This window comes from Vulpes vulpes, chromosome 6, assembly GCF_048418805.1.
Source record: "Vulpes vulpes isolate BD-2025 chromosome 6, VulVul3, whole genome shotgun sequence".
Lineage (NCBI taxonomy): Eukaryota > Metazoa > Chordata > Mammalia > Carnivora > Canidae > Vulpes > Vulpes vulpes.
In genome coordinates, this window is record NC_132785.1 from 98563960 (window position 1) to 98589166 (window position 25207).

Below are 25207 nucleotides of genomic sequence, written 5' to 3' on the forward strand. Positions count from 1 at the left end.
AGCAGGCTCCATGCAAGGAGCCCAACGCGGGACTCGATCCTGGGTCCCCAGGATCACACCCTGGGCTGAAGGCAGCGCTAAACTGCTGAGCCACCCAGGCCGCCCTCTTCCCCTTCTTATCTTCACAATATGGCAGTATAATTTTGGAGCTCCACCTACAAAGAGATGGAGTCTTTCTCCATCCTTAGGATTTCAGTGGGCTTGTTACTTGCTTTGGCCAATAGAATAACTGCAAACACAATCCAAGGAGAGAACTAAAAAGTACTTAAGCATTTGTGCTCGTCCTTTCTTACTGCTCTAGAGAATCCCACAACCTACTATGTAAAGAAGCGCAGGCTAAGAGGCTGATGATGAGATACACAAGCCAGACACCCCTGTAGCCACAACCAACCAACAGTCAGCCAACCATTAGATATGTGAATGAGACCATCAGCTGCCAGCTGACTGCAGGTGCATGAGTGAATCCAGCAGAGACCAGGACAATCACACAGCTGAACCCAATCCAAACTGCAAAACCACAGGATGATGAGCTAAATAAATGGCTGTTGTTTTAAGCCACCAAGTTTTGGAGTGGTTAAGCAACAAATGCCAATTCAATATCTTTTTATCCCCCAAATCAAACGCAAGCCACTAAGCTCTCTTGGTTTCTTTTATGGCATTAGCAAAAAAAAAAAAAAAAAAAAAACTAAAGTAAATTGATGCAGATGGGAATGATGATGAGTTGATTAGAAGAGGAGAGGGCATAAGTCACAAATTACTGTGTAGTGCTACCTCATTAAAGTGTGGTGTATGACAAGCCAAGAAGCTGAGTTCTTTGTGCAGTAAAATCACCAAGATAAGTATTTCAGTAAACAGTGAGGATAAAAGATTTCACCCCCCCCCAAAAAAAAAAGATTTCACCCCAACAGTATTTATCTTTTCATGCCCCACACACCATTTCTGAAAATTACAAAGTACTTTTACCCTCCTGCTGAACATAAAAAATAATGCTTTTCAAGGTTACCCAAATAGATGAGCAATTAAAGTTCTTTCCTTATAAAAAGAAACCAATAAATATTAAAGAAATGACAAGCTGAACTTCTCTTGACTATTACAAACAAATGGGTAAATGGATGATGGGTGGATGGAAGAAGAATAGAAGAACAAACACACATACATGAAATAATACTCTGATTAATTACTTTGAGTATAAGCATTTATGCTATATGAAAAGAATTCTGTATATATTTCTTCATGTTACAACTGATTACATAAAGGCTTAATCTAATGATCACCAATGGTCTATGGTCATTTTATTTCCAGTAGTTTGCTTTACTTTCATTAGCTTGGGAAAAAGACACATGACTACCCTTCTGTTTTTTAATTAAATTTCTTTAATGTCAAGGTAGAAAGTGAAACCCTCTATTTCTGTTCCCCAAAGATAACCACTGTTAACAATTTCTTTGCAACTCTTTCTAGAGTCTTTTAAAGTCATATGTCTGGCACTGCAACTTTTAAAACCAAAACATTTATAATTCTTTCAAGCCACCCCTATAAACCAAGGAGACTCCTACCCAGATGTGTTTTCTATCAGACTTTTCAAACTCCATAAAAATCTAACACTGGTATTTATTATATATGCTGAATGGACTGATTTCTGAAACACTCCATCTATTAACACCAAAGAGAACTCAGCAGCAGTGAATAACTCCTCTCTTCCTCAAAAAAAAAAAAAAAAAAAAAGTACCTAAGTATTTAATAGGCAGAGGGGAGGCGGATTATCTTTTTTGGAATTGAAACAGAAACTATTTGGATGGTTAATGAAAGCACTCACCAGAGTCTATGAGCCTATGTGATATGTGACATGCAGGAATGAGGGAAGAAAGAAAATTCCTGGAGACAGATCTTGATTGCCTTGATTGGTGAGATATGCTCACCAAAAAAAGGCCTCCCAGGGTCATGACTGGCCTATGCATTATATACATTGCATATCCTTCAAGTACCAAGGACAAGGGCAGATAGATAGATGGAGTCTTACTGAATTATGCAGCAAAAGGAAGAGCCCAGAAAATGAGGTTTCTAGAAAATCTTCCCCAAATACTGTACAAAAATTTTCAAATATATGAACCACTACGTGTGCTAGTGTTCCCTAAAAATTTAGCAAACCACATCAAATCCTTTCACCTCTTAATTATACTACTACCTAATGAAGGGATAGAAATGTGGATAACCTAAAATTCACTTCTTCCTGAGTATTAAAAAAATGTACCAATCGTGTGGGGGGGGGGGGGGCGGAAGGGAAGAGACTTCCTGTAACAGCAAACAGAAACTTTTCCTTTTTAATTACGTTTGCTGAAGGCTAGAATTAAAATAAGCTTTTTAAATTTCCTGAATACACATCAAACAAAAAAGTAAAGACAGGGTGAAAAGTCCATCTAAGAAGAAAGAGAAACTACACAGAGGACCAGCGTAGTAACCTTTATAGCACTTCTCTTTCACTAATCCTGATGAGCCAAAACCAGTGCCTCAGAGCTGACCTAAAATCTCTACAAGGCAAGGGGGGGGGGGGGGGGGTCCACAGTGAATGGACTAGACTAGTAACTCGCTCTTCTGCAGCTTACTCTTCTACTTCTACATCCCTCCTCCCCACCACACACAGACATACCCCTCAGAGGAGACTTATACAAAGTTAATGCTGATTTTCAAGTCCTGGGTTCCAGCTCAGTGAAAAGTTTTTAGAATGTATTTCAAGGAGAGCAGCAAAGTGCCTGGTTAATGGCAGCAGCAATTCTTGTGAACGGGCAAGTCTCTGGTCTAAACCCAAGATGTGACAGGAAACCAAGTTGCTTTTATTGTCAAGTCTGCACTAAAATTCACTTAATGTTTCTGTTCTCTCTGAAGCTGATCAAATAAATACTACCCAATGGGGCTCCTGGGGCTCAGTTGGCTAAGCATCTGCCTTCGGCTCAGGTCATGATCTTGAGGTCCTGGAATCGAGCCCCACATCAGGCTCTCTGCTCAATGGGGAGCCTGCTTCTCCCCCACCTTGTGCAAGCGCTCCCTCACTCTCTCATACACTCTCTCCCTCAAATCAATAAATAAAATCTTACTTAAAAAAAATAAATACTACACAATAAAGACCTCACTAAATTTTGGTATCTGAATAATCACGATATTAATTAATTCATTCAATAAACATTCATTCTGAGGCTAAAATTGGAAACAAGGGATGCCTGAGTGGCTCAGCAGGTTGGGCATTTGCCTTTTTTGCTCAAGGCAAGATCCCAGTCCCAAGATTGAGTCTCACAATGGGCTCCTTGCAAGGAGCCTGCTTCTCCCTCTGCCTGTGCCTCTGTATGTCCCTCATGAATAAATAAAATCTATAAATAAATAAATAAATAAGTAGGAAACAAAAACACGCTCAGAGCCTTTCAGAGTACTTGGCAACCTTTGCTAATCATGGGCCTTTCAGAGACTGTGCTCTGTCCAAAGCAGCACCTTTTCAGCCATGCACTGCAGCCCATAATCATAAACCTTTGTCTTTAAAGCTATATTCAATTTATTACACAAAACTCTCTTCACTTAAAAAAATATACTCTCTAAAAGAATATTTAAGACCCAAATGAGAAAAGAGAATGGAATGAGGAAGAAGTGATACTATGAGTCAGGTTGGCTTCATAGACATGAAGAATTTCCTTCCTACCTGAAAGGATGGTTGCACTCAGCAGGTAACCACTGAGCAGCAAAGATGTGAATACAGCTATGAATGGACATGGTCTCTGACTTCAAGGACAGAAATATCAATGATAATCAATTTCCCAGTGTCTCCCATGTCAGTACTGGTCTAGGCACTTCACACAGATTGCCCCTTAAACAAATCCCGCAAGCCAGATGATATTATCACCACTTTACTGATGAGCAAACTGAGGCTCTAAGAAGATCATCTGTCCAAAGTCACCCAGCTTGCAAAGAAAACTGACTGGATTCTAAGACTGGCTGGTTGGCTGACAAACCCATCCTCTTTCCGTAACTTTACCCTGCAGGACAGGCAAAATCTTTAAAGTCATAATCATCAGTCTCCCTAGCTTCCCATACTACCTCTGTATTTCTGACCTTCCCACAGCTCTACATGGCCCTAAAGCAAACCCACCCTGCAAAACAACTAAGGGAGGGGAAAATATAGTGGTCTCCACTTGTCCATGGTCTCCCTTTCCACAGTTACCCACAGTCAACCATGGTCCAGAAGCAGATGATGATCCTCCTTCTGACTTATCAGGATATCAACAATAGCCTAACTCTAGGTCACAAGGCCTATGTCATTCACCTCACTTCATCTCATTACCCAGGCATTTTATCATCTTACATCATCACAGGAAGGGAGAGTACAGAATAAAGATATTTTGAGGGACGCCTGAGTGGCTCAGTGGTTGAGCATCTATCTGCCTCTGGCTCAGGGCTTAAACTTAGAGTCCCGGGATCAAGTTCCACATCGGGCTTCCCTCGTGGAGCCTGCTTCTCCCTCTGCCTATGTCTCTGCCTCTCTCATCTCTGTGTCTCTCATAAATAAATAAATAAAATCTTTAAAAAGAAAAAAGATACTTTGAGAGACTACAGTCACCTAACTTTCATTATAATATATTGTTGTAACTGCCATTGTTGTTAATCTCACTGTACCTAATTTATGAATTAAAACTTTTAGCACAGGTTTGTAGTTAAAGGAAAAAAAATCACAGTATATGCAGGGTTAGGTACTAACTGCATTTCAGGCAACCACTGAGGGTCTTGGAACATAACCCCCACAGATAAGGGAGCTACTATACAGACAGAAGAAAAAACAAATGTCAAAAATTTATTTTTTAAAAAATGTTAAATGGATGGGAGGGGAGGAGGACTCGGGTGGCTCAGTTGGTTGAGCATCTGACTCTTGGTTTCACCTCAGGTTATGATTTCAGAGTCCTGAGATCAAGCCCTACATCTAGCTCCATACTCAGCGGGGAGTCATGCTGGAGATTCTCTCCCTCTACCTCTCTTCACGCATGTGCACTGAAGTGTCCTGCCTTGACTGAAGCTTTCACTGTTCAGCCTTTGAGCCTTTACTTAAAATCTTTAGGATTAAAAAAAAAAAAATCTTTAGGATAAAAAGTAAGAACTCAAGGTAGAACAGAAACATGAGCAGCTACCAGCTCAAAAAAATATCTTGGAAGAAAGAATTCTGATTGACATTCCAATTCAACTACACTTACCAAACTCTGATCTGCCAGTGGTTTCTTGGAATTGGTTCCCCTCATTATGTATTTACTTCAAATACATGTATACCTTGCTTTTGTGAACATAATCACTCACAGTCAGTTACTTTATTTGAATTCATCATGAAAGACAAAAATGCACAAGGGCTGAATAAATTTTCTTGTCTTGATAAAAACTGAAGACATGTCAAAGACAACACTTATTATCTTGAGATAAGTATGAGAAATGAGTGGCTTGGACACTTTGAGAACCATAACTTCCCATGAGAGAGAAAAACCTTTCTAGGTCTGAATAAAGACTAAATACAGGTTTCACTGCTCGTCAAAATAACATGTATACAACAAATCCATAATTTCAGTTCATAAAAAAGTTTTAGGTAAAAAGCTCACAAATGAAGAAAAAGTTTCTAACACACATGAAATTCATATTGTAAGCCACCTGCACCAAAGATGCTTTTGCAAACTTCTAACAACCTCTTTAAAAAAATTTTTTTCTAAAGATTTTTCAATGCTCCCACTTAATCAAAGATGCTAAGTTAATGACTATGTCCTATCTGTCCAGGTAGCATCTACCAACCTCTTAATTACATTTAGCAACCACCAACAGTCCTCTCCCCAATGTTTCACAGTGCCAATGTTCACTGTCATCACACACAACCAACTCAATTCCCCAACGCACCACACACCCCAGCTGGGAAAGACAGGTGAACGCAATGCTTTACCATCTGTCATAAAGCAACACAGCTCACACTTGCCTAGACGCATCCTTGGGTTCAATAATGTACTGACTAAAAAAAATAAAATAAAATAAATAATGTACTGACTTTGACATTTTCCAAATGGTACTTCACTAAAAAAATCTTTCTAAATGCTTTTTAAAGTTCATTAGCAAATGTGATAGATAGTGATAAATTCTTCTACTTAAAAGATTTAGTTTATGGATAAGCTTAATGGATTTTAAAAAACAAATACCCACTCTCCTAAACACAGTACACAAAAATAGATCATCTTTACAGGATCCACTTGAAATCCAAGTCATAAAATACAGATTAAGTAATATTTATAAATAATAATAATAGCAATAAGAATGACAAATTGACTAACATTTATATAACATTTACCATAAACTAGGTCCCACTCTAAGCATTAAATATATCAATTCACTCAGTCCTCAAAACCACTCTATGGAGAGGTTCTTACTTAGTCTTTCAATCTCCTTGGAGTCAAGCAAAAACTTCATGACTATCTCGCCAACAAAGAGGCAAATAACTGCTCAATTATTCTGGTATTTGTGGAGAGAAAAGAATATCAATCATGAACTAGGACATCCTAATGTGAAGAAATTATTCTCTTAACAGACAGTACAATATTATAAGCAGCCTTGCTCCAAAAAAGGAAGGAGAATGTCTTTCTAGCCAAGAAATGTAGGTATAGTGCCCTATCTACATTAACACACAAAAGAAAATATTCCATTAAATAAAACTGTAAAGAAAAAAAACTGTAAAGAAACATAATTTCACCAAGATTTTGTTAATATTAAATACAGATTTGCACTTACAGGAATGTACATTGTTGACTAACCATGAAATGATTCTATAATCATTTTGAAATTCATTAACCATTGAGGTATAAGAGTGATCTTTTAAGTACTATCAAAAACTCCACAGGATGCCTGGGCATCCATAGGATGCCGGTTGAGCATCTGCCTTCAGTTCAAGGCGTGATCCCGGGTCTGGGGATGGAGTTCTACATCTGGCTCCCTGCATGGAGCCTGCCTCTCCCTCTACCTATGTGTCTGCCTCTCTCTCTGTGTCTCTCATGAATAAATAAAATCTGAAAGAAAGAAAGAAAGAAAAAGAAAGAAAAAAAAGAAAAAAAGAAAGAAAGAGAGAGAGAGAGAGAGAGAGAGAAAGAAAGAAAGAAAGAAAGAAAGAAAGAAAGAAAGAAAGAAAGAAAAACACTCCAAACTCTATAGTTCTTTTATTTATTTTGTTAGACTCTCCCACAGGTAAGAGTCTGAGATAATCCTAGATGATGCTTTCCACCTTATGTAAACCATCACAAATCCAGTTCTGCTTCCAGCACTGGTTCTAAAGCACATACTCTATCCAATTTTTACCACCCAGAGAATGCAGCACAGATAACAATCAATAATTTAATAGCTAAATTTAATAATTTAATTTTATTAATAATTTAATAAAATTAGCTAGTGATAAGGAGGTAGATTCAATTTTTAACTTCATTCATTTTGCCAAATTTAAAATACTTGCAATTATTTATTTTTCCAATCTTCACAGAAACCATAACACCACCAATGTTAACTGCTTTGCCTAACTGTGGTTTTACTGTTGCCTGCATTCTCCTTTAATGAACATCAATTGGTGTTGACAGTAATTCCAGCTCTAATCTTCTAAACTTTTATTTTCTTAATGAATTAAATCTATTGTATTATGTCCCCCACTATTCCAGGCAGCAGTTCATGAAACAGTGAATTAAAACACATGAGAACTTAAGATCATGTACTTTAATAATACAGTGCCATCTATAGAGCATATGGGTAGACCCACAGATGGATTTTACTTAGTTTTAAAGGGACTTGGTATGTTTTTAACATTTTGTACATTTCATGTCTATAGCCAGGAAGTAACCTGGTATTGCTTTTTTAAGCAAGCAATGATTAAGTTGTTTTCAAAGAAACCTCAGTATTATAAAATGACAAGCCCAATGATACCATAAGAGAATTTTTTAAAATTCCAACTCCAAAAATAAGACTATCTCAAAGTAATTATAAGACTATTAAGTATCCTACAGAACAAAAACAATTTTAAGATTAACACAACATATAAACATGAGGGGAAAATATATTATTCCCCCTGACTGGGTAGGGGATTTATGGGTGATTTATATATTCAACGATCATATATTTATAGATACGTACAAATGCTCTTAGAATCAGGACAAACTAACCCAGCCAGAATGATTTGGCTCCAACAACCTAAGTAGCTTCATCAATCTCTGACCTCCAGCTACAATGGCCTTTTTAGAGGAACCACATCAACCTTCTTTTGCTCACCACTGTGTTGCCAGCACAATGCCTGGTGCATCACACTGCTCAGTAGAAATCTGATGAGTGAATGAAGTGAGTCATACCTTCCACAGAACAATTACAAAAATGAGACTATAAGGCCCTTGGAGGAGACTATTTAGCCAGACCACATACAGACTCTTTTTAAAGCTATTTGCTTCATACGCACTTTGAAAAACATTTGCACACAATTCATTTCATTTAAACCTCACCATAATTCGAGAGTATGAGTACAGGGTCCACCACTCCTAAGCCCAAAGGTATCTAAAGTATAGGCCATTTCTAGAACAGCCCACTGAACCAGAAAAGCCTAAATAAGTTCCACCATTAGTTGAAATGCCTTTTACAATGTTAAGATATAAATCTAAATACAACAAAATATAGCCCTATCCAACATCTCTGAGGAATAACTAAATCTAGGTAGTAAAGCACAAAGTTTCCTCAGTAGCCAAAGGTTATGTCAAAGTTACTTTTACCTGAAATCTTACAGACAGATCTCCCCCTAGATCTAGCCACATGCCAGATAAATTTTAGAACTACTGAATTTCAGAACTTCAACTCAACTGGGTTTTTTTTGTTTTAAAGATTTTATTTATTTATTTATGAGAGACAGAGAGCGGCAGAGACACGGGCAGAGGGAGAAGCAGGTGCCCCATGGGGAGCCTGATGTGGGACTCGATCCCAGGACCCCAGGATCCCGTCCTAGCTGAAGGCAGACACTCAACCACAGAGCCACCCAGGCGTCCCAGCTCAACTGTTTTTTATTAAAATGATGTGTTCAAGTTTTCTTAAAGTGAAATGAATATTATTTCTAAATTATTTCTAGATGACTGGTTACCATCAAGGATTCTTATTAGTTATAGTAGTTGTAAATGAAGAAGTAAATATAGAAGGATGCATGGAAGACAGCGCAGTACAGAGTACTGAAACTTCCTTTTATTTTTAAAAAGCTCTTTGTAGGGGCAGCCTCGGTGGCTCAGTGGTTTAGCGCCGCCTTCAGCCCGGGGCCTGATCCTGGAGACCCAAGATCAAGTCCCACATCAGGCTCCCTGCATGGAGCCTGCTTCTCCCTCTGCCTGTGTCTCTGCCTCTCTCTCTGTGTGTGTGTCTCAAATAAATAAAATCATTTTTTAAAAAAAGAAAGAAAAAAAAGTTCTTTGTATAAATCTGCTTTCGTTTTGACTTTTGCTCACAAATTGGGGAAAAACACCAGTCCTTTGGATACATCACTATCTTTCTGAAAAATTAACTTGATGCGACAAAGTAGGCTTCTGACTCTCAAAAGGAACTTCCTTTCTGCTACAAATGTCCTTGATTTAAAAATATTCATTCAAAAAGAAAAATGTTTGCTATGATTCCAAACTGCTAATAGAAGAAGATAGCTAGCTCCTCAGAAGCCTGAACCCATTCTGAATTCCTTATAACATATGGAAAGGAGGTACCTCCTTCCATTTCCAGATATTGTCTTCTGGAGGCACTCGGGTAAAAGGCTAATTCCAAAGCCTGCATCTTCCTTAGCAGAAGATAGTACTTTTCCTGAAATGCTGCCAAGTCCCAATTTTATCCATGTTTTTTAATGTTTTAACATTTTACTGTGAACAGTGTTCCAACACCAGCAACCATGAACTAATTCAATTAAAATGTAATATCACCATAAGGTCAAAGTCTTTCATGATGCCTACATGAATGGATGAACTTTTACCAGACCTCTTCCCTCTCAAGATCTGAAACAAGATTTAGTCCTTAGGAGTGACTCAAAGAAAGATCAATGACAAACAGAAAGATAAGGGAAGCAATATGCCAACCATACATTAGGCAACTTACTCACATTATCTCACTCCTCAGAACCACCTTAGGAACTGTGAGTCCCATTTTACAAAATAGAGGTTAAAGCTCCAAAAACGTTAAATACCTGATTTCAGGTCACAAAGCCAGGATTATCACCTTGACTTGACTCACACCCTTTCCTAGTTAAGCTAGTTCCCAAAGATGTAAAGATAAACGATGAATGGTAAAGAACACCACTGCCACACTGCTACCGGTTTGCCAACCCAAACCACTCAATGATTGACATGACTTTATCACGACAGCACATGAGTTCCACAGGATCCAGAGTGGCATCTTCCTCCTCTCCTCCACACCTCCCCCACCCTCGCCATCATGATGCCTGGCTACCCTTCCTTCTTGCCTCTTGGCAGCACTGACCGGCCTTTCTAAAGAGCCGACTTTGAGGCCTGCTGCTCTTCCATGACTCTTTCCACCACCACCCACCACTCACAGGGTTGCCACTGGCCTGGGGATGCCAACCTCTTCTCCTCTCCACTTCTCATCACTTCAGTCTCCTCACAATTTTCAAGGTTCTTGCAAGAGGTAGTAAAATGGTTCCCTTGGTAAATCTTCCTAGTACAGCATGAGCAAGATGGTGGTTATCTCTAGTGCTCACCTATGTTCATGCATATAAATAGAGAAGGCACTGGCTCTGCAACTAGACAGGCCAGGCTCTCTCTGAAAGGGTGGGCAAATTACACAGCCCTCAGTTAACAACAAACATGCCTTGTTCTTGGTTTTGTTGTGAAGCTTCAATGCGACACCATGTAGTACATCACCTGCTACACAGTGGAACCTATAGATACTGCTTTCCTTCTCCCACTCCTTCCCAACCTCCTTTGCTGGTTGCTAAACTACTTCTTCACGAGCAAAGGTAACCTGAGTTTCTCCTCATGGCTTCTTCCAGATCCACAGCTATTCTAGTATAAATGCTTTTTTACAGGTACATTCTGGTTTACCATTGGTAGTATTTACTCAGCTTAATTTTCAAATGATACTGATCAAAAAGTTCCAAACAACCAAGCTAGAGTCATGTGACAACCTTTCAAATACCTTTAAAAATTCTATTTGGTATCAAAAGAACTTAAAGTCAAGAGAGACGTGCAGAAGTTTTTTCTCAAGAGATCTCCCTTCTACAGAGAGGGACTATACAACAAATTCTCTCAAGTGAAGAAACTCAATACCCACCACAAAGCAGTAGCTCCTAGCTTTCAGGGAAGCTCCTTTGAGAATCTGATGAGAGCTGTGAACCCTTTGTCCAGAAAAATGACCCTCTGCCCAGGGACACTAAATACTGCCTGAATTTCAAGAGAGTTGAGGGCCCTCTAAAACCCACCCGTCAACAGCAAGACAAGCGCCCTCAAGAAAGAACCATCTATGATAATTCTCAAACTGGCAAAATCTTCAATTCAGATTTTGTTTCTTTAAGGTACAATAAATTCAAAACCTGGACAAAAACCTCAAGAACATAAAGAAGTTTTCTCATTCCACTCTTCACATCTCTCAGGCTTAAAACAAAATGCTAAAAATCAAGGCTCTAAACTGAAGAGTTTCTCTCTTCCAAACAAAATCTGAATATAAAGATGTGCTCAGGGATCCCTGGGTGGCACAGCGGTTTGGCGCCTGCCTTTGGACCAGGGCGCGATCCTGGAGACCCGGGATCGAATCCCACGTCGGCTCCCGGTGCATGAAGCCTGCTTCTCCTTCTGCCTATGTCTCTGCCTCTCTATCTCTCTCTCTGTGTGACTATCATGGAGAAAAAAATAAAAATAAAAAATAAAGATGTGCTCAGAGCCAGTACCTGTGCTGGAGGGAATGGGTAAAGGAAAAGGAAGCACCAAAATTAAATATTAGATCATCTATACACTTTATATTGCAGTATCTTTTTTTAACTTTCTATATTTGTGTATTTTCTTAACCTGTATTGTATATATGTAAAATAGCACCTGTATACAATGTATAAACACATATATACATTATTGTTACTGATATGAGTAAGCAATGAGAAAAAAAGATTAGAGATCCTGTCCTAGTGGATTACTTCCAAAATAAACTTATCAAACATTAATTTTACCTGGTAATCCTCCATGAGAGGAATTTCCCTTGGAAATAATTACATTAGCCATTTTATGTTCTTATTCCTGAAATGAGAAGCCAGTCTGAAACTGACGTTAACTAAATAGTAATGCTGAGACTATTCATTCCATAAAAGCTAGTTCTCCTTTTCACTTTAAAAGTCTGATTCCCACAGCTCTACATACTCCATATTTTTCTTCCTTAAATGGAAACAATCCATGTAAAGTATTAAGAGAATCAAAATCAACTGAAAAACAAAGAGAAGCATTTTCCTATTCCACAGTTTTTTCCTGCAATTATAACAATTAATATTCTTCAACCCCTACTATGTATCCAACACTGAAATAAGTGCTTTATCTACTTTATGGCACTTAGTCTGACTATATGATGTGGGTTCTAATACTCTCCCAATTGCGAGATAAAAGAAAACACTCAGCTGGGCAGCCCGGTGGCTCAGCGGTCTAGCGCTGCCTTCAGCCCAGGACCCAATCCTGGAAATCCGGGATCCAGTCCCACATCGGGCTCCCTGCATGGAGCCTGCTTCTTCCCTCTGCCTGTGTCTCAGTCTCTCTCTCTCTCTCTGTGTCTCTCATGAATGAATAAATAAAATCGAAAGAAAGAAAGAAAGAAAGAAAGAAAGAAAGAAAGAAAGAAAGAAAGAAAGAAAGAAAGAAAGATGGAAGGAAAAAAAGGAAAGGAGAAGAGAAGAGAAGAGAAGAGAAGAGAAGAGAAGAGAAGAGAGAAGAGAAGAGAAGAGAAGAGAAGAGAAGAGAAGAGAAGAGAAGAGAAGAGAAGAGAAAAAGAGAAAGAAAGAAAATCACACAGCTGTGAACCGACTCAAAATTCAAACCTAGGGGTGTGTGGCCCTGGGGCCTCCTTTCTTACCTTAGGGAGGCCACCTGCCTTACTTAGATAACATGCTTATATATAGGGGCACTGGGAGGCTCCACTGGTTAAATCTCTGCTTTTGGCTCAGGGCATGATCCAGGGTTCTGGGACCGAGCCCCACATTGGGCTATCTGCTCAGCAGAGAGAGTCTGCTTCTCTCTCTACCCCTCCCTCCTGCTTATGATCTCTCTCACATGCTTTCTGCTCTCTCACTCAAATAAATAAAATCTTTTTAAAAAAACTTTTAAAACATGTTGTATATATTACATATATATTGTTCTAGGTTAAGCAAAAATATAACATAATATCATATCGTCCAATCAATATATTCATCATATGCTTAATTCTACTGCAACGTAAAAATAAGATCCCATATTTGTTTTCAGAAAATTTTCAAAAAAAAGAGTAGAAAAGTACTTTTAAGTAGTAAAAAAGGATGTCATGTCATCATTTGCAAACAAACCAAAGAACTATCTTACCCAGCATTTTAGAAATATCTAGAAACGTTACTGTTCTTTTGCAAGCACTACAAAATCTAATTAATATTAAGAGCTAACATTATTATAAAGTAAGCTTTAAAGATGAGAAAATTTAACCATAAAACCTTGCTCTGAAAGCCCATTATAATATTCAGCTATGCTATTCCCTCTTAAACTATATAAAGAAAGTCTGGTGATTTGATTAGCCCACAGTTCAGTCCTCAAACATCAGCAGAAAAACAGTGTTCCACTATATTTAACATCTGCTGCAAAACACCAAGTGATGAATCCCCTAAGTAAAAGGAATCACTTAGTATGTCACACAAAATCCATTCCATCCTCTCTCCACAAGATACTTCTGTTCTTAACCTAAAACAGGCAGAATTACCAAAGCATAAAGCCTCACTCAGGATTTTAAGTGAGCACTCAAGAATTTGATCCTCTAAAAATAAAAAGTCTTCATTAAACAAATCTGTAACCTTGTATAAATTATAAGTTAAAATAAAACTTGCATGACCTGGATTTTGGGGAAAAAAATTTTAATACTAAGGAAAATAAATGTCTATACTATTACTAATAATTCAGATGTCAACTAACAATAGTAATTAATTGGCTAACAAATATTTACTGAAGACGAACGATGTTCTAAGCCGATCTAAGCCCTGGACGTAAAAGGTTTCTACACTGAAGATTATATTCTAATGGGGGAAAACAGATAACACATAAGTGAACCAACAAAGAAAAATAATTTTAGATTATAAATATAAGGGCAGCCCTGGTGGCGCAGCGGTTTGGCGCCGCCTGAAGCCTGGGGTATGATCCTGGAGACCCGGGATCAAGTCCCACATCGGGCTCCCTGCATGGAGCCTGCTTCTCCCTCTTCCTGTGTCTCTGCCTCTCTCTGTGTCTATGAATAAATGAATAAAATCTTAAAAAAACAAAAAAGATTATAAATATAATGCAAGATACAATAGACTGTTAGGAACTTCAAAGACTATTTTTAAAAGTCAAGAGGGACACTTACTAAGAAAGTCCCATGGTAAGATAAAACTTGAAGAATGATATGAAGTCAGGGAAAGAAAGTTCTAGGTAGAAAAGGACACCTTACCTTATGAGAAGACTCATTTGGCACCTCAATATTTTATGCCTGGGCTGAGTCATATCCTGGAGAGACCCACATTACGATGAATTCTGTTTATAGTTTAACATGTTTACTGTTAAGTGTCAAATGCATCTGTGTCTAAATACAGTTAATATGATACTCAGAAAATAAGAATACAATTCCCAATCTTTTGGTCTAACTCAAAGCTCTTAACTATGGGGAAAGAACAAGAAGGGAAGAGCTAAATCTTCCAGAATCTGAGGAAAGCAGTGAACTCTGCTCTCCAAAAAGAATGCACACCCACAGATACTTTACATATAATTTTAGGAGGGTCTTAGAACCTGAAAGCCCACCCACAAAGCCCATATCCTATCCTCAACCAGACACCCACGAACCCAAGGTTAAGAACTAAGCAGTAATTATCATACTCAGATGGAATGGGATATGAATGCAAGTTGCTATCCTACTTTTAAATGATTAATCAGGTATGCTTACTCTCAATATCTTCTGGCCCACAAACAACTCTGTATGGAAATTTTCTCTATGCTATAAACTATTAGGATATATCAAGAAATAATATTTCTCCCTAAAACTAAATGAAATACCTCCTCACTACAACTAAGTATAATCTTTCACACATGAAAACAGTGCAACTGATACTTCGTTTTGTGAAAAATCTCATAATTTCTTCCATAAAGAAAAATATTGCTACATTGTCTCAAAGGCTGCAAAGTTGAAAGTTAACACCTCTGACCTCATAGATATTCTTCTAGTTCAGAAGGAAAACTTACAATTATTTCATAAAACCAGACACAAACATTCACATGCCAATTTCATTGTCAAAAGAACATGCATCATTAATTTAAGGTACAAACTAGATCAGTGGTTCTTAACCCTTTTTGAACACCGCTTTAAGAATCCGAAAAATACTATGTAATGCTCCCGTTTAAAAACTGGACATACATATACAAAATATGCACATAATTTCGGGCTGCAAAACGCACTTCGAAATCAATGAAGGGTTTAAGAATGTCTTTATCTTCTATAGAAGAATATCATGATTGGTTGCTTCTGCGAAAGGCAAGCAGGAGAACCATGTTAGGAAGAAGATTTTTCAGGACGCCTGGGTGGCTCAGTGGTTGGGCATCTGCTTTGGCTCAGGGCCTGACCCCGGATTCCCAGGATCGAGTCCCACATCAAGGTCCTTGCATGGAGCCTGCTTCTCCTCCCTTTGCCTGCGTGTCTCTGCCTCTCTTTCTGTGTCTCTCATGAATAAATAAATAAAATCTTTAAAAAAAAAATAAAAACAAGGAGTACTTTGTACTTTTGTACTCTCAAAAGTACTCTGTACTTTTTGAGATCTGAACCATATAACTACATTATCTATTCAAAAAATGAATAAATTAAAAAAAAACGAATACACTAAAAAATGTAGCAGGATACCAATGTATTCAGTGAAAATCTCCAAAAAAGGTGTTTAAAATAACTAGTCTACAAAGTGCAATACATTTGCAAACTGTTTCTTCAAATATTTTGGTTGAAAAAGATTCACCCCTACAAAACAATGGTCGTGTTTCATAGTTTTCTGAGAGATTTCCAATTTCAACTTTTTGCTGAAAAAATATAAAAAGTGAAATAATTCCACATTATTCATATTTTAACTTCTAAGAGCCCAGTTAAATAACAGTAGCTAGGATTTATTGAACGTGGCACTGTCACATCTATTGACTGTTATAACCATCCCCATTTGGTAGACAAGAAAACCAAGGCTCTCAGGAGTTAACATACTTGCCCCGGAAAACACAACTAGTGAGTGAATGAGGACTCTTGCAAGCAACAAGGCCCATGTACTTTCCCTCATGTGACACTGCACAGTACAAGGAAAATGGTAAACACTAAAACAAAGGACATTATTCCTTAAGAAACTATTCTTATTATAAATACACTTCAGAGCACTAACCAATTATAAAAACTGGGAATTACTTCTGCATATTCCTTGTTTACACTATCTGAAACAGATATGGATGAAAAAAATTATCCCACCCAAAAGCTAGAAAAGCTTAAACACTAGTTTGTTTGTTTTTTTAAGATTTTATTTATTTATTCATGAGGAACACAGAGAGAGAGGCAGAGACACAGGCAGAGGGAGAAACAGGCTCCATGCAGGGAGCCTGATGCAGCAGAACTTGATCCCAGAGCCCCGGGGCCATGACCTGAGCCAAAGGCAGATGCTCAACCACTGAGCCATTCACAGGTGCCCCTAAACACTAGTTTTAAATTGGGATTTTTAAAATCATCATAAACTGTCACCCTAAAAAACATGTAAGCTGAATCACAAGCCTAGAGATTAAAAAAAAAAAAAGTTTTCATTAAAGAAATTTATAGAAACACAGTGTTACTCATCTAAAAGTTTTAACACCCAGAGGCAGAGTTTCTGAAGAGTACCTCCAGTTATCACAGTTTTTGGAAAGTTTAATACTGAATGTCCAAACTATTAGCAAAATGTCTCAAAAACATAAGGGGAGTTATGAGGCTAAAAATAATGACACCACTCTCATATAATCCCATCTTCAAAGAGGTGGTACTTTTCAAAAACATTTCAAACCTAAACCTATATAAGCTTTTAAAGTCAAAGAAAGAAGGAAACGGCATGGAAGGATGGAGTGGGGAGAGAACAAATCACCTAATCTGGCAGTACTACTACTGCTCCTACTACTTACTATTACTATTATTATTATTATAAATGTATATGTCTATTCCCTAAGTGTTTAGTGTACTTGTCCTTATTAAAATAGATAACTATCAGAGCTTGCTTCATGTCATGCTATGTAGGAACAAGGAAAGTACCCAAGTCTCTACATAAAGCACTCAAACCTTTACTAAATTTCCCTTGAGTAAAAGTCCTTCAAGCTCAAAACCTTTAAGACTCTCTGAAAAGGGATCCCTGGGTGGCGCAGCAGTTTAGTGCCTGCCTTTGGCCCAGGGCGCCGTCCTGGAGACCCGGGATCGAATCCCACGTCGGGCTCCCAGTGCATGGAGCCTGCTTCTCCCTCTGCCTGTGTCTCTGCCTCTCTCTCTCTCTCTGTGCGACTATCATAAATTTAAAAAAAAAAAAAAGACTCTCTGAAAATATTTTCAAAAGCACATAAAGGTGGAGAAAGTTCAAAAGTCTCTACTTCATTATAAGTAGCTGAGGAAAAGCCAGCTATGTACACAAAACAACCTGCTGGCATTGCTCTCTATAGAGAAAACATTCTTGATAGAAATTTCAAAACCCTCCCCATTAGAAAAGACACAAAAAAGACAAATCTTTCCTTTTAGTTGGTTAAGTTCTGCAAGTGAAGAGACTTTTAAAATGCTAATGGTCGGGGATCCCTGGGTGGCTCAGCGGTTTAGCGCCTGCCTTAGGCCCAGGGTGTGATCCTGGGGTTCCAGGATCCAGTCCCATGTCGGGCTCCTTGCATGGAGCCTGCTTCTCCCTCTGCCTATGTCTCTGTCTCTCTCTGTCTCTCTCATGAATAAATAAATAAAATCTTAAAATAAATAAATAAATAAAATACTAATGGTCGTATTACTTATAAGTCAGTCAAATATTATGATGCATATTATAAACATTCTGATAATGGATACACACAAAACAAGTGATCATCAATGAACCTAATGTTTGAGTTTTCAAAAATTATGTATTAAAAAGATGAGTTATAAAACAACACAATTTCCATTTTCAAACTCCTCCAAAATTAAAGATCTTGAGGCCATGAATTTTACTTTCTTCTTTAATGCAACCCACAAAATTCAACTGCCATTTATATTATACTGCCAAATAAAATTAACTCAAATCTTCCAATTTGGTCAAAGCAGTACTACAGAAAATTAAATCAATAACTATCCTTTGGCATGCGCACATAATTTATTCTGATCTCTCCTAAGGAAATGGTAGAAAAATAAAGAAATTCCTCCTATATTTTCTTTATATGCCATAAATTAGTTCCTAAAGTTATTGAGAAGATAACACACAAAACTCAATCCATTCTAAGAAAAAGAAATGTCATTTAACAAACTTTTATATTCTCTAAAAAGAGCAAATAAACATTTCTGAAACCTACATCGGACTTTGTTATTCTATAGACAGAGAAATCTAATTTGTGGAGTGCTTTCCAGAATATTTTCCCAGAATATGCTTGCTATACAAGCATCACTTTCAGTCTGTCTGGAATTAAGCTGTGCATATATCTAGTACGATATGGTCCTGTTACTCTCCAATTCTCCCATGCTGGCAAAATACATAAGGTCACAAAAATCATATTCCTGGAAAGCAAAGTTCTTGGAAATTTTTCAATATTATCAGACTTCACTTAAAAAAATGAGAAAAGGAAAAAAATAAAAAATAAAAAAAATGAGAAAAGGATATACAAATGGCCAATAAGCACATGAAAAGATGCTCAACATTATTCATTAGCCAGAAATGAAGTGCAAATCAAAACCACAATGAAATACCACTTCACACACATTATGGTGGCTATTATCAAAAACACAGAAAATAACAAGTATTGGTGAGGACGTGGAGAAATTGGAACCTTTGTGCACTGATGGTAAGAAGGTAAAATGGTACAGCTGCTATGGAAAACAGTCTGGCAATTCCTCAAAAAACTAAATATATAATCCAGCAATTGCACTTCTGGGCATGTCCCCAAAAGAAATGAAAGCAGGGGCTCAGACACACTTGTACACCCATGTCCATAGCAACATTCACAATAACCAAAAGGTGAAAATGACCCAAGTGTCCACTGACAGATGGATAAATAATATATGGTATATACACTCAGGGGAATATTAGCTAGGCTTCAATGGAAGGAAATTCTAACATATACTGCAACATGGATGAACCTTGAAGACATGTTGCTGAGTGAAATAATCCAGCCACCAAAAGACTTAGGGTAATCAAATTCATAAAGATAGAAAACTGAATGGCGATTACTTACCAAGGGGCTAAGGTTAAGCGAGGGGGGTGGGCGGTTAGTGTTTAATGGATACAGTTGCAGTTGCAGGGAAATAGAGAAGTTCTAGAGATTGTTGGTGGAGATGGATTCACAACAGTGTAAATGTACCTAATGTCACACTTAGTGCATGCTTAAAAATAGTTAAACTGGTCAATTTGTTGTTAGGTATATTTTACCATGATAAAAAAATGAGACAAGGAACAACAAAATCTTAAAATGTGCCAAATTCTTCCCAGGCATGCCTTTTCACTACCCGCAAAACCAATGAGTAGTCAGTTCAGTTCTAATTTAAATGTTTACCATGAGCCCCAAGAAATGAATTTAACAATAAAGTTTAAAATTCTTTCTAAACCTCAAAAAGCTTAATCTGCTTTCTCAAAATAAAGTCCTTGGCCAGATAATCATGCTAATAGCTATTATATGTCTAGTTCCGATTAAATAAGTTACTAAAGAATCCATATGCCTCTCAACTTTGTATTTCAAACATGATTAGTTTTATCTCTAGAGTTTTTCCCTCATTTTTCTTCTAAAGCCTCACAAAGACTTTTTCATTTTTACCAGCAAAACCTTTAGCTAAATCTTCCTCCCCTACAAACTCATAAGAGCTCATCTTTTTACTGACTAGTAGATATATCTTTATTATAATCAGAATTCATTTAGTTTCCACTAATACCAAGTATAAACCTCAGAATCTCATTTATGACTCTTCCTCCCTTAAAAAAAAAAAAAAAAAAAAAGTCCATATGTGGAAAAATAGAAGCCTGAAATACCCTTCTCTAAATTTTGAGGATCTTTTCTGGTCAAACTCCAGTATTTCTCATAATGCCTTCTAATTTCACAAACTGTTACAGAAGTAAATGTTCACTAACGAACCAGCAAACCAGGTTTTCTGATTTCCTCTGAGCTATGGAAGTACACTGGTTTTGTTCATGTTCCCTTTCTCCTCACTTTTCTAAGTGTTCAGGAGATAAAAATCTACTTTCAAAGGCAGATTCTGATAGTTCCCAAGCTGTAAATACATGCTATATTCTGATGTATTTCAAACATGCCTGTTCATAAACATAAAACAAACAGATGAAAATTAAAAAGAACAGGAAAAATCCACATATAAACAAACAAAAATTGCAAAGTCTAATTTAGAAAAGGCAATTTTCATATTAAAAACTTGTCCTTTTAATTTATCCCAAAGGAAAGAGAAAAGTAGTATTAAACATGTTTATCAGGTTTTCTAAATGTATTATCTGGAGATGCAATTACTACCTGACCACTTTTTCTTGATTTTTAAAAATGAATTCTTTCAAACATGATTTTCTATGTTACGATACCATCTCCTAAGTTAATGGTACCATCTCCTCTAGTAGGTCTACTTCCTGTGACTAAAACTGTACAATTTGTAGCTGTTATCACATACTATACATATATATACATATAAATGTCAACAGAAAAAAAAAAGTAAAACACAGACCTAGGCATCTTACAGTTTCTCTGGCATTCAGTTTCCCTCTTTATCAATGTGAGAGATCTTCCTGAAAATAGATTTCATTCGTCCACAGCTATTTATATTAAATTGAGCCCTTTAAACTGGAAAGTGGGTATATCTGCCCATATAGCAGTAACTTCAACATGTCTGAAATCTCCCATCCCTTCAATTTGCAACACAGAACTTTAACAAATATGAAATTCTACAAAAAGGAAATTATATGTAGATACAAAATGATCAACTAGAAAGGAATCCATCACCTGGCCATGAGCCTTACCTTTTAGCAGCGGCAGAGGTGTTAACTCAATAGGTTTGCCTTGAGACCTAAACTGTGAGGAACTTTGCGACCTCTTCTGTCTGGCTTTTCTGACGGACTTCCGAGAAAATCCGTCTACTTTATCCACTGATGGAGGAGTAGTTGGTGCTGAGGACATATCCCTACTGAAGAGAAAGAGGTATCATAAACATATTCCCAAGGCGGAAGCATACATGTGAATTACAAATTCTAAAATTTCCATATACAATATGCATGAAAATTGGAATATGTGATGAAGAAAGCAAATAAAATCAATTCAGAAAAGTTGCATGTTCAATGGGGAAACATGAAAATTTGATGAAAAACAAAGTATTTTAAGTACCATATAAGCAGTATTGTAGTTCTAATGCATGTGCCGCTCCCACTCTGATAAGCATTAAAGATGCTCATTGACACTAAAGAACTCTTCTACGCCATCTACTCATTTTCTAACTGCACGGCTCTTCTCATCTTGAGATTCCTGAAATGTTTTTGGAACTATTCTACCACTGGAAAACTTCCATCAATACATTTTCCCAAGATATTTAATATTACGAATGGGCTCTGGAGTTAAAACTCTTATTGTACTTTTAGAATCTACACCAATCTACCACAGCAAGGTGGAATTTACAACTACTAAAACTACCCAGGCATGACTTTTAATGCAATGTGCTGTGTTAGCTATGATAAACTATACCACACCACCAATGAGGACAGGTTAAATTACTTTAAACAGAACACATAAAAGGCATAATTAAGAGCATTTCAAAGAAGTCTTCTTTTTGAATGAAGCCATCTTAAGTCATTAATTATGATGAAATCTTGCACCAAAGTTGAAATGAAAACACAAATTCACAAACTAGTTAAACAACCAAGTTGAGTTCAGGTTCATAGTCAAATATTAATTTTCATTCCCTCAAACTGAACAGTTCTTTCAGATTTTGTTATCCCTCTCAAATTATTAAAATGAAGGCTAGTTCCTAAAAAGTAACAAGTCTTGAGCTCAATTTCAATTTAAACAGATGCCACCATTTTCATGGCACGGAGGCTCCAAGCAAGATTAATGGCAGACCTGAATAAAAATAATGCATATGGGGGAAATACTGAAATGCAATTACTCACCTGTCATTCCAATACATAAGGGCTGTTTAACCTCTAAATTAAAAGGTAAGTGAGTTTCTTCTTGAACATGCAAGAATAAAACATTATCTGGATTATCCAGATTCTGACACAATAAAAAACAGAAAAAGATAAACTAAAAAAATCAAAACCCAGAATCTTGACATTTGGAATTTTGAAGTCTTGTTTGGTTCTCCTTAAAAAAAAAAAAAAAAAAAAATTTAAGTTTTTAAAAATCTACCTAATTTAGCCTTAAAAAAGTATGACAGACTCAAAATGGAATTGCAAACTATGAATGACTATAGAAGAAGTAAGATCAGTTAAAATTTTTCACAATGACTGCATCAGCAAGAAGCTCCACATCACATTTGTATGTTGTAAATTTAGAGGCAGCTTTTCCAATGTGGTATGTGAATTATTCCAATTTCATTTAACCCTAACAACGCAAGGTTTCGGTAAATCCTGTTCTTCCATCACTCTTTTTGTCTCCTTTATTCCTCATCTCCCATTTCTAAAGATGATTTATTGCTAGCATTTTTCTTTTCTTTTTTTTTTTTTTAACATCATTTGCCCCTGCTGCCCGCGGCCCAGAATAAACGTCAAGCATCTCAACCCTAAAGCGCTGCAGAACTGAACTTGCAGTAGCAGTGGGTCCGTGCAAAGCCCGGGGAAACAGGTTTCGCCCTGGACCGGGACGCCCGAAGCTTTATCATCGTCTAAGCAGCGGGCACGGGGTATTTCCAAGGCTCGGGGTAATCCAAGGGGGTTACTGGGGTGGAGGAGAGAGACAGGGAATGGGTTGGTCTGTAGGGATGCTGACATACTCCCTTTGCTCCCACCCCACCCCACCCCACCCCCCAAAGCCCTGGAGAGGATAAGCTGTTACAGAATCCTGCTCACTACACCAACCCCCCCGCCACCGGCTTCCTCCCCCCACCCCCCCGTCCCCGTCAGTGGATAAAGGGGGACAAGAATCTGCCTCCGATGCCGGAGCGGGGGGGGGGCGGGTGAGACGGGCAGAGTGAATGAGAGGCATCGTCAGAAGCATTTGCAGGTAAATCAGACAAGTGGGACGGGCTCTCCCTCTCCCACACCCACCCCACCGCACCGCACCCCTCGCCTGCCCCGGCCAGGCCTTCCCGAGGCCGGTGTCCTGCAGCTTCCTCGGGAGGACGGGGAAGAGCAAGGGGAGCGGGCAAGCCGAGATGCTGGAGGGACGAAGTTACCTTGAAGCTTCTGGGGAAGAATCCGAAGATGATCTGTGGTTTCGAGGGGCGGGAGAACGGCGTGAGGGCCGCGGCGGGGACAGGTGGCGGGGCCGGGACGTGCGGGGGGCGGTCCGGACAGCGGCAGGGAGCCCGGGGCGACGGCTGTCCGGCGCGGCGTCCCTCCGGTTCCGCGGCGGCGGCGGCGGCGGCGGCGCCTCTAGGCCTCACGGCCGGACCTGAAGCTCAGCGCTCCGGCGGCGACGGCGGCGGCGGCGGCCTCACGACCCTCCCCCGCGGGCCCGTCCCATCAAATCGGCACCGACCCCGTTGCGGCTCCGCCGGTGGCTCCTCGCTCACATTCCCGGCGGGCGGCGCCTCTGCTCGTTGCCCCGGACCCGGCGGCGGCGGCGGCGGCGACGACGTGGGGAGGGGGGGAAGGGAGGGAGGAAGACCGGATCCGCAGCGGCAGCGGGAGAAGGAAGGAGGAGGAGGAGGAGCCGCTGGAGCTGGAGCCGCCGCTGCCAGAGCCGCCCTTTGGTACCCGCGGTGGGTCCCCGTCAATGCCCCTTTCTCTCTCCTATTGTCAATATCACCGGGCGGCTGAGTCCATGGCACACGCGCAACCGAACCTTCTGGCCAGCAGCGCCCGCCTCCGGCGCCCACTCATTGGAGGCTTCAAACGGGAAGCGAGGCCTCATTGGCCCCCGTCCGCCTTCACTCCACTGCCAGCAGGTTCGACTGAGAGCCGACCAGGGATTGGCGGCGGGGGGGCGGAGAAACCGGAGGGTGGGAAGAGACGAGGCCGAGGATTGGGCTGAGGCGAGAAGGACCCGGATGCAGCCGCGCTCGCCGGCCGCGCCGCCGCAGCTTCCGCCAGGCGGCTGGGTCGGCTGAAGAGGGGTGCGCCGCGGCCGCTAGGCCTCTGAGGAGCTCCTGCGAGCCGCGGGGCGTGCGAGCGACGCATCCACGGGGTGGCCGGCTTCCGCGCAGTGCGGCTCCCCTGGGCAGCGGCCGTCTTCCGCCCGAGGATTCCGGGGGCGAGGGTCGGCTAGAGGTGGGGGAGCCCCGGGGCCTTGGGTTCGCCCCCTTCCGGGGCGAGGCTGCCCTCCTGGGCTTGAGGAGTCCCCCTCAGGACGTACCGGCGCTGAAAGGAGCGCCGCGAGAGAGAAGACCTCCCGCCCGCGCCCGCCCGCGCCCGCGCGCCCGTTTGTGTAAAGCGGCCCCTTGCAGCTCGCTGTGGAACCCCCGGCAGCCCCGCTGAGCCTCTGGGCCTGGGCCGAGGGCTGCGTATCGCCCCGGATCCTGTCTCGCCTCGTCTCCTGTTACCTAAACCTCTGCTTTGAGTATCAGCTCCCTGAACCTCCTTGCAAGCCTTGCTAGGGGCCAGACCAGCGTAGCTCACGCAGGTGGGAACACTGTCCCC

The 25207-nt window shown here is 39.7% G+C and overlaps 1 protein-coding gene across 4 annotated transcripts in view; it reads right to left on the minus strand.

Annotated features, from left to right (window-relative positions):
* The window catches only part of PPP2R5E (protein phosphatase 2 regulatory subunit B'epsilon), a 142111-nt gene extending 118180 nt beyond the window's left edge, over positions 1-23931 (minus strand). The window contains exons 1-2 of one of the 4 annotated variants that reach the window (XM_026000544.2): positions 23803-23931; positions 21440-21603 (exon numbers count right to left, since the gene is read on the minus strand). In XM_026000544.2, coding sequence (XP_025856329.1) covers positions 21440-21596 — 157 coding nt within the window. In that variant the 5' untranslated portion in view covers positions 21597-21603; positions 23803-23931. Of the gene's footprint in view, positions 1-21439; positions 21604-22579; positions 22601-23802 lie in introns of those variants that run through there. The other 3 variants (XM_026000545.2, XM_072762561.1, XM_026000543.2) reach the window with 3 other exon arrangements.
* Positions 23932-25207: the final 1276 nt, after the last annotated feature.